Source organism: Hipposideros armiger, unplaced genomic scaffold, assembly GCF_001890085.2.
Source record: "Hipposideros armiger isolate ML-2016 unplaced genomic scaffold, ASM189008v1 scaffold_231, whole genome shotgun sequence".
NCBI classification, from domain to species: Eukaryota; Metazoa; Chordata; class Mammalia; order Chiroptera; family Hipposideridae; genus Hipposideros; species Hipposideros armiger.
The window spans coordinates 1,389,868-1,399,946 of NW_017731581.1; the positions used below are offsets into that span (position 1 = coordinate 1,389,868).

At 43.9% G+C, this 10,079-nt stretch overlaps 1 protein-coding gene across 2 annotated transcripts in view; it reads left to right on the forward strand.

Annotated features, from left to right (window-relative positions):
* The first annotated feature begins 364 nt into the window (after positions 1 to 364).
* Positions 365 to 10,079, forward strand: part of SLC35B4 (solute carrier family 35 member B4) — a 31,807-nt gene continuing 22,092 nt past the window's right edge. Inside the window, exons 1-2 of one of the 2 annotated variants that reach the window (XM_019654818.1) lie at positions 365 to 837; positions 7,421 to 7,534. In XM_019654818.1, coding sequence (XP_019510363.1) covers positions 761 to 837; positions 7,421 to 7,534 — 191 coding nt within the window. In that variant the 5' untranslated portion in view covers positions 365 to 760. The remainder of the gene's footprint in view (positions 838 to 7,420; positions 7,535 to 10,079) is intronic. The other variant, XM_019654816.1, reaches the window with a different exon arrangement.

Below are 10,079 nucleotides of genomic sequence, written 5' to 3' on the forward strand. Positions count from 1 at the left end.
TTAGAAAAGCAGAACCTCAGGGCAAGCTGCAGGTGTAGTGAACCAGAACCCGCATTTTAATAAGATTCCGCTGTGATCATAGCATTACTGTTCCCATCTTTACCAATGATGAGATTGAGGCTCAGAGAAGTTGCTTGAGATCGCAGAGCTGATGAGTAGCTGAGCCAAGATTCAATTCCAGACCTTCCTGAGTCCAACGTACTTTTCAAGCGGTAGGGAAGTTAAGTTCAGAGGAATTTCTACTCTCACTCAAGAGAATGGTTTCAGATGCTAGAACGCCTCCAACAATCAACCACAGGCCTGTAGCTCTAGTGCCGCCAGCTGTGAGTTTGTTCAGTGATGGACAAATCCCTCTCTGAGCCTTTGGCTTCCTAAGGAACAATATTGACAGCGTTAGAACTTCACTTCCCAGCAAGCCCCGCGGCTTCCATCGCACGACACATGACGGGCACCCAGCCCCACCTCTCTGGTGGAGCTACCCAGCAGAGGCGGGACACGTCCCAGCCTGACGTAAAGGCGCGCGGCATCCTGGGATATGTAGTCTGACCCGGACCAGGACGCCCCCTCGGATGAATGGGGCCGGGGCCGACTGCGAACTACAGCTCCTCGGCCGGCGACCACGGTGGCCCCGGAGCAGAGCAGCGCCCCGGGACGGTAGCGATGTTCGGTGCCGTGGTCGAGGCAGCGGTCCTGCTTCCTGGGGTAGCGATCTAGGCGGGCGCTTCCTCTGCGAGCTTGCTCCCCTTCCCTTGCGCTGGCCATGCGCCCAATCTTCGCGGTGGGCCTGGTGTTCGCAGGCTGCTGCAGTAACGTGATCTTCCTCGAGCTCCTGGCCAGGTGAGTGACTCCCGCGGGCCGCACCGGGGCGCCCCGCACGGCACCGAGAAAGGCGTTTCCGCGCGTTGGCCCCCGGACCGACCCCGAGCCGCGGCGCGCTGAGACCGGGGTGGGACGGGCTGAGCCCTGGGTGCGCTCTGGGCTGCCTGGGACCCTGCTGTGCCCGCTGCTCCATCATCCTGCGCACCACCCAATAGTTTCACAGCATCCCTCGGAGGGGGACACGGGGCGTTGCTGTCGTCACCCCTTTTGCACACACTGGGGCGGGGGCGGGGGGGGGTGTTGAGCCGAGAGAATGTCTCACGTGACTGGTCCCAGGTCTGCCGGGAGCTCTTGTCTCCATCCTGTTAATCATGTCACAAAGCTTTTTGATTTATCAGTCAGTCTGATTTCGCACACGCTGCAAAGAAAGTTTCATGTGCATTAAAGCGGCCCGCAAAGCGTTTGTTTCTATTAACGCTTGCTTGTTTATGAGTTCTTTGCCCAACTATGACTCTTAGTGATGTAATAGAACCGATTCTTTTTTTATGCATAAGATCGGTCTCATTGACCAGAGAGAGCATTGCCAGCTTTCAGATAATTTGTCTTTACATCGAGAAGCGTGTATTTTGAGGTGTAACTTTATAAATTAAGAATTGGGCTGATAGAAGAAGGGCGAAGCGAGTCAAGGGGGCTACAAATGGAGGCTAGACTTCAGGTGGTGAGCACGATGTATTACACGCAGATGTCAGATTCTAATGGTGTACACCTGAAACTTATATAATGTTATAAACCAATGTTACCGAAAAAAAAAAAAAAGAAGGAAGGGAGGGAGGAAGAATGGCTAGGATACCATACCAAAGGGAGGCCAGGTTGGCTTTACTGAGATGGCACACAAATAATGTTGTGTAATAATGTGCAAAGTTCAGTGGGTAGAAACTTGCAGAAAAGACAACAGGTGGACTGGAAAAGGCTTGGGACTAACAATCTCAAAATTATGAGTTTCAGTCTTGGCTCTGTCACTCCCCCCCCCCACGCCTCCCCCACCCGGAAGATGAGCATTTCTTCATAAAACAGGTACACTAAGAAATGGGATTTTACAGAGTTTATTTCATCCCCCCCCCCACGCCTCCCCCCACCCCCCACACTGTGTGACCTTTTAAAGTCACTTAGTCTCTCTGGGCCTCCTTTTTACTGTTGTAAAATACTATATGATGCTGTCTATTGCCATGGTTCCGAATCTACATTTTTATCTCCATGCCCATCAGAACAATCTTTTGTACAAGATAGGTCAAGAGTTATAATCTCTGTTTTACTGAAAATGAAACAGGTCCCAAGAAGTTAGATGATCTTCTACTACTTGCAAGTGGCAGAGACAGATATCTGAACTCCTAGTCCAATACCTTTTTCAGCCTCCCTGTTAATTTTGAACTTGAGCAGGCTTTAGGTTTTTGGTCACCCCGTTCCTCATGCGGCGCCCACTTGAAATATATTTTATTTTCATGATACCACTGATTACCTCATTCTGAAGCACCCAGTTTAAGGTAAACTCTGTGTGGGGTTCATTTTTGCTGTTACAGAGCTTGGAAGTTTTTTATGCAGAAAGTGTTAATAAAGATCTGTCATGTGTCACTCTTGAGAGGAGGTGGTGAGGGATATGAAAATGAAAAAAGAAGTCTATCCTGCTGTAAGCTGGTACATTTCAAAGGAGGGAATGTGATTTTAAAAGATTTTTTTAAAAAGGTGATAACATCAGGCCAGCCATGGAAATGAAGGACAGAGAGCAATAGTGTAATATTTTTGCTGGATATGACATTACATTAAATCTTGGCAGAGGCTGTGTGAGGTCAGTGATGCTAGCAGCTGAAGGAACTCTTTACTAATTAGGAGCCCTTGGCCAAACGACTTGACCTCCCCTAGTCTGTTAATTCTTAACAGTGAAAGGGTGTGTGTGTGGGGGGTGGGGGCGGTGATGGCTGTCCCAGCCTCAAATGGTTTTGAAGGACTAAATGAAGTTCATGTGCAAAGCCTGAAGCACACCCCTAGTGGGCTTCCCCTCCTCTCAAACAATTTTGTTTCAATACAGGTATACCTTGCTTTGTGAATTTGTTCCTGGGAAGTGGTGGATAGCTCTAACTTTTTACGGAATGTTTTCCTGCATCGTGGAAATGTCTATTTAGGACACTTTGAATAATTTGTAAATAAATCATCACTCACTTATCTTCTTTGCAAATCTGGAGTTTTGCATACAGCAGTGGGTTTTCGTAAAGTGGTGAGGGGTACATTTATTAATTGAATGACTGGTACACCAGACCGCATAGCAGCTTTTATTCCTGATTTGCTTGGGCAACTCACAACTTCACATGCTGCAGATCAATAAAATTAGAGCTGGTGGGACTAGATAGTCTTTACAGTTTTTTTCTGGTTTTGGCCTTCTCAGAATTTGTGACTTTATCTTGGGACGTCACTGGGGAAAGCTCATAAATTTTTACAGAGCAGGAACTGTGCTTTTTATATGGCTTCCTTGGAACCAGTGGGTGGCAAATAGAACACTAGCTATAAATGGGAACGCTAAAGTGAAGGGCAGAGAGAAGCGAACATATTTAACCATTTTCTCCAAATTGGAAAACAAATTTAGGCTTTTATTATGTTCATACCTATAATTGGGACCTATAATAAGATATAGAGCACAATGCAGTGTAAAAAAGATGGGAAATGGTGAATGAGTGCCTTGATCCCCTCCTGAAGGAGCTTACATTCTTGGAAGCAGGATATGCATCAGCTTGGGGGGTACCCTTTAGCTCGGTTGGTTAGAGCGTGGTTCTGATAACACCAAGGTTGCCTGTTCACTCCCCGCATGGGCCACTGTGAGCCCCGCCCTCTCTAAAAGAGTCAACTATGACATTGTAGCGTGAAAGCAGCGTGTAACCAGTGACCATGGCTGTTCCCCAATAAAATTAAAAAAAAAAAAAGTTATGCAGTAGCTAACTGGGCAGGGTCTTAAAATGGTCTTACATACTGAAGACAATCTGAAACATTTCCTTATTCCCATTTTATTTTTCCATCATGTGCCTAATGCTGAATCGAACAGGAAAGTTTCCTAAATCTAGAATAAAGTTACAAAAGGCATAAACTATCTGCCCAGCTCTTTTTCTTCAAAGTTGCTTTAAAAAAAACAAAACCAGACCGGGATCTTGCCAAAGAGAATTCAAAGTGAGAGAAACTGGTAATTCCCAAGGAATGAATTTCAAGAAAACAAGTGATTTAGGGAAAAGGGTCCAAGTTTTTACTCTAAAGTTTTAAAAGGAATTATTAAGCTAAAATAATTCCATTGGTATCTATACAACAGTGTGTTCCTAAAAAGCCCTGTAAGTTGATTTTTAAGGAATTGAATTATATGCGCATATAAGATTCATTGAAAAATCTTATGGAAATAGAGACAAAGTAGATTAGAGTTGTCAAGGGTGAAATGGGGAGTGATTTCTAATGGGTGCAGGGTTTCTTTTGGAGGTGTCCTGAAATTAAACAATGGTGATGGCTGCACAACTCCAAATATACTAAAACCACTGAATTATAAATAATAACAATGATGGCAATGACGGTGATGATGGGGGTCTGCAAACACCATGTATTTGCCATGTGACCCTGGGAGACTTACCGAACTCAGTGCCGTGTGGGCCTCTTTGTCTTTAGCAATGAAATGGGGCATAATAATACCTACCTTCAAAAAATAAAGATAAAATTAAAAGTTATTATGATGGCTTTTTAAAAATCTTATGGAGAGTACACTCGTAAAGTGAATCATGTTTTGAAATAAGTTGTTTCTTTATAGCTTTTGTACAACCCTCATATTCTGAATCATGTTTGCTTAAAGGGAGGTGTCCCCCCATTCATTCAGGTGTTGGAGTGAAGGCCAGACACTGTACCCTGAGAGTGGGGGCACTCAGGTAAATAGGACATGGCCGGTTGTCTAACCGTTCCTCTGTGGCGCTGGGCTCTTACTGTCTCGTACTCCTCGGGTGGCTCCCTCATGATACTGTCATCTTCTTGAGAGCAGAGATCAGGTCCGTTCACCCTGGGAGCTCCCTGACAGCTAGCACCTAACTTGATGCGCAATACATTCTCGATCATTGCTCTTTAATTGAATTGACCTAAGCTTTTGGTAAAGAGAAAATGGAAGGGAATGCAAGGAAGCTTCCTGAGCTCCTTTTGGGCTAAGTTTGTGCTTGGCACTTTATATTTTCTCCTTGAATCCTCACTACAGCATTAAAAAATGTCACTTCCATTACTAGAATTCAAATCAAAGACCTTCTAATATGCAAGATTCTAAATTCTGGTCGTCGCTGCGTGGCGGGCGCTGTGGGAAATGCTTTTCAGGGACTGGCTTGTTTGCTCTGCAGTAAACCAATGAGATAGGCCCTAATAAATAATGTTCCCATTTTAAAGATAAGAGAAGTAGATATTGAGAGAGTAATTAGCTTCCGCTGTCACAGGGTAAGTGACAGACCTGAATTCTGCATGTCACTGTGTACTTTTAACCACCAAGGAACACAGTGGTTCTCAACCCAGCGTCAGCACACAAGAATGAGGTGTGCATCTTACACCTGCACACCCTTCCCAGCCCTTCCCCAGGTCTACGCTAGTGGTTCTCACCTGGCCTCACTTTAGAATCAAGTGGGAAGCTTTCAAAAATAGATTCCAAGGGCCAGCCGAGTGGCTAGTTGGTTAGAGTGAGAGCTCTGAGCAACAGGGCCACCGGTTCAGTTCCCATATGGCCCAGTGACTGTGCCCGAGCTGAGCTGCCACTGAGCTGGTGAGAGAGCGTGCTCTTAACAAGGTTGCTGGTTGACTCCCACATGGGATGGTGGACTACGCCCTCCACAACTAAGACTGAAGGACAACTTGACTTGGACCGATGGGTCCTGGAGAAACGCAATGTTCCCCTTCCCCAATTCCCCAACACTGTTCCTCTCCCCAGTTCCCCAATAACATCTTTTTAAAAAAAGTACAGATTCCAGGGCCCTACCCCAGACCAATCCAATCAGAACTGGGAGGGAAAGGCTCCCCAGGCGCATGGGTTTTAAAGGGTGGCCTGGCCAGAGTCAAAAAGCGCTGTGTTGGGAATTATCTAGACCTCAAGTTCTTTCCCCTGTCACTCATATTTAGGCTAATGGTTTTAATTAGCTCCTTGAATGAGGTAAATGTCTTACATGATTATTTATGGATTCCTGCAATGTTTAGCCCTGTCCCTTGAACGTAAGAAGTGCTAAAAGAAGTCGTTAAATTGAATATAAAGCAGTTTTCAAGGAAACCTTCATAGGCTATAGATCCTTATGAGTAGCAACTGTTCTGCCTCCGATGGTAACCATAGCTCGCCCGGAATGGTGTATGCTTGCAGCTGCTTATTTTTATGCCTGGTGGGTGTATCTAAGAATTTGTATAGTTGGCACTGTTATTTAATATTAATACCACCAATAGAGAATGGAGTGTTTTTTTGATAAAAAGCATTATATTATCATAATACTATGGTTAAGTCCCTCTAGTCACTAGCTTTGGGTAATTGTCTTGAGTGAAGAACATGAAGGCTGTATGTTGTAATATGGGAATATTGGTAATAGGGGAACTCTGGAAGCTTCGGGAAAAGAAAGACAACTGCTCACTTTGTACTTTTTCCAGTGATTGAACGGAGCCTAATGGTCGACAAGCTCAAGACAATCAGACATTTTAAGGAACTACGTAATTTTCCCAGAGGGCCGCAAGAGGGATGTCTGAAGGAATATTTCTGCCTTGTCAGTGTGTTCCTAGCAGTCACTGAGAAAGACTCCCTATTCCTTACACAGATCACTGCTGAGGTTTGACTGCAGTTGAGGAACATGTGTTGAGTGCCTCATACATTGTGTTAAGTGCTGTGAACAGCAGACTACAGCTGTGTCCTCAATCTTTTCATTATTACTTCTTACACCACCCACCACCCCCACCAAAGGCCCTATAATCATCCCCCCACAGATATACTATGAACGGGTTTATGTACAGTATGTATAGCTGTGCTTTATACTTATAAAAATAGTAAGAGTCCCCCCTCGAATAACCAGTTTTTTTTGGGGGGGTGCTATCTAAGGTACTGTCCCTGTCATGAACACTGGGTACGCATTTTGATTGACAGCAGCCTCTGAGATTCCTGGTTTGGAGGATATGGAAACATTCTCAGGAGACCTGAGCGTATTTCCATCCTTGGGCTTTGCTGCCTAGGCCCACTAGGGTCCTGACTGAAGCCTTCTTGGTTAAGTGAGGATCCCAATCAGAACATCTGAGCTCAACGTATGAGCTCATGCGTTGACTAGGAAAGTTGTATCGTAGATCTAGGAACGAGTGTATCGGTGATTCTTACTCGTGGCCTGCTGCACCGACGGAAGAGGGAAATAGGAGCGCTTGACGTGCTCTGTGAGGCACACTGCTAAGTGTGCGTGACCCATGGGGTATAAAAACATGGAAGAGGGCGGTGGGCAACGGAAATGTAATCCCCCTGTTATTTTGAACTATCAGTGTAACAAGTCCTGGTGGCTTTTATCTCAGTTCTTGTGCCTTTTTGTTATTCACTACACAGGAAGCATCCAGGATGTGGGAACATCGTGACATTTGCACAGTTTTTATTTATTGCTGTGGAAGGCTTCCTCTTTGAAGCGGATTTGGGAAGGAAGCAGCCAGCTATCCCAATAAGGTAAGGCTCATTGAAGTCGCTTTCAGCCTTTGTCTTTCTTTCTTTTTTTAAAGTTAAGCGCTTTTGTGGTACTTATATAAAAGAAATATGAGGCATCTTTTTATAAGATTTGTATCAAAGGTATCAGTAGAATAATAACTTATTTTCTGACTTTAATATGTTGTGAAACGCCAGGGAGCCTGTATTTAGAATAAAATTCCTGCCACAACACTTAAATAACTATGATGGAGACAAAAACGTATATAAATGTGAGTGTGTGTGTGTGTGTGTGTGTGTGAATAGTAGTATATGGTCAGTTAAAGGCTTAGTGTGGCTACCAGTTTTTTGAAGAGTTCTGTGTGCTCTCCTCATGTTATCAAATATGGTCAGGGACATATCATTGTTCCTTTTAAAAAACAAATGGCTTTGTTTTTTAGATCCTACATAAAGTAAAATTATATGGTGTTTGTCTTTCTCTGACTTGTTTCTTTGCACAATATCCTCTAGGTCTGTCCATGTTGTCGCAAATGGCAAGATTTCATTCCTTTTTATGGCTGAGTAATATTCCATCATATATATATGTATCACATCTTCGTTATCTAATCATCTATTGATGGGCACTTAGGTTGCTTCCATATCTTGGCTATTGTGAATAATGCTGCAGTGAACATAGGGGTGCATATGTCTTTTCGAATTAGTACTCACAGATACGGAGAACAAATTTGATGGTTGCCAGATGGGATGGGGTTTTGGGAGGATGGGTGAAAAGGGGGATGGGATTAAGATGTACAAATTGCCAGATATAAAAACAGTCACTGGGATGCAAAGCACAGCATAGGGAATACAGTCAATAAAATTGTAATAACTATGGTGTCAGATTGGTACTAGACTTATCGGGGTGAGCACTTCCTAAGTTATATAAATGTAATCACTATGTTGCACACCTGAAACTAACACAGTATTGTGTATCAACTGTAATTGAAAAAAGTGTTCTTAACTTGAAAAAAAAAAAACGAATGGCTTTTGGAAATAGAGGTGGTAGTTACATAACATTGTGAATGTACTAAATGCCACTGAATTAACTTTAAAATGGTTGATTTTATGTTATGTGCATTTCACCTCAATTAAAAGAAAATAATTGGCAAACTAAAGCAAAATTGTTGATTCCAGACCTCCCCATCCGTTAGTCCAAATTTGCATAATTGTTCTCATGGGGCCAAGTAGAAAACAGCAGTTCTTATTATAAGCAACGTATCGAAAACTCAGCATTCTTGCTGTGAGACTTGAAATAAACGTATAATTCATCCACTTGTGAGTATTTAGTATGATAGTGTCACTTAATCCCGTTGAGAGGGACATTCTGGTATGAGTGTATCCAGGGACTGGTGAAGGCCCAGACTTGCTGATATTATTTTGCAGTGTTCCTGAGTAGTTTACTATAGAAAATCTGGCCGAATTTTGTTATTAATATTGTATTTTTAAACTACCCAGCGTGATGGTAAATATTCTGAACACTTGTTTCTTTCCAGTGGCTTTAGTATCTGCTTAAACTTTTTGCTGCCAAGATCATCATTTACCTCATAGTGGGAGCTGTGGCATTTTTCGGTTCCTCTGACCCTTTCTCTTGCCGCCCTGTCTCTTTCCGTCCTGGCTGCCATCGGCACAGTTCAGGAACATATTCACTCGCATCCTAACGCCTGTAATAATCTAGTGGGCCGACCTCCTGCCTCTCACCTCCTCATCCCTCCATTGTAGCTTGCTCCCTTTGTATCATGGCGCGCTCTCTCACAAGCACTCAGGGGTCACCATTAGGATCAGAGCGAGGCCCAGAACCCCTAACCTGCCCTCTGAAGCTCCCCAGGATCTTGCCCTAACCGCCGTAGCCCCATGTGTGCCCCATCTGTGCTGGCTTTTTATTTTCTATCTATGAAGCTGTATCAGAATCATGCTCATGTCAACCATCCCCACCAGCGCTTTCTCGGCAGTGCTCTGTAGGCAACAGTGTGGGATATAGTTGGAATTCATTATCCTGAAAAACCTTGATGAACTCACTTTGATTTCTAAATGGCATCTTTTCAAGACAGTTCTAAGAACACTTGGCAAGAAACCTTGTGAAGTGGCCAGTACGGTGCTATTTCTCTGCTGGGAAACAGCTATGGCCAGTGATTTTGCACGTGTGTGAGACTTCTTCATTCACCACACAGCTCCTCAGACTTTCCAGACTGTGTGAGGTGAGCCCTGGCGTTGCTGCCTGCTGGGCATATAGGTCCATAGCTAACCAGCAACGCAAAATAGGCGCTTGCTGGGGAAGATAACGTGAGACTTGGTGCTATCACATTCTTCGATGTGCAAAGATGAGGGAAGAGTGGGGTTCTGTGGGCCAAGATCAACATGCCCTGAAGACTACACTTGTTTACCTTTCCCCTGCATTCTTCAACCGTTTATTTTAAATCTTGTTTTTTCTCCTATTGAATGTAGTAGGTTCAATAGAATGAAAGTGCTGATATTCAACCCTTTTTGACCTACAAAAAAATTTTTTTTTTTTAAAGATTTTTATTGGGGAATT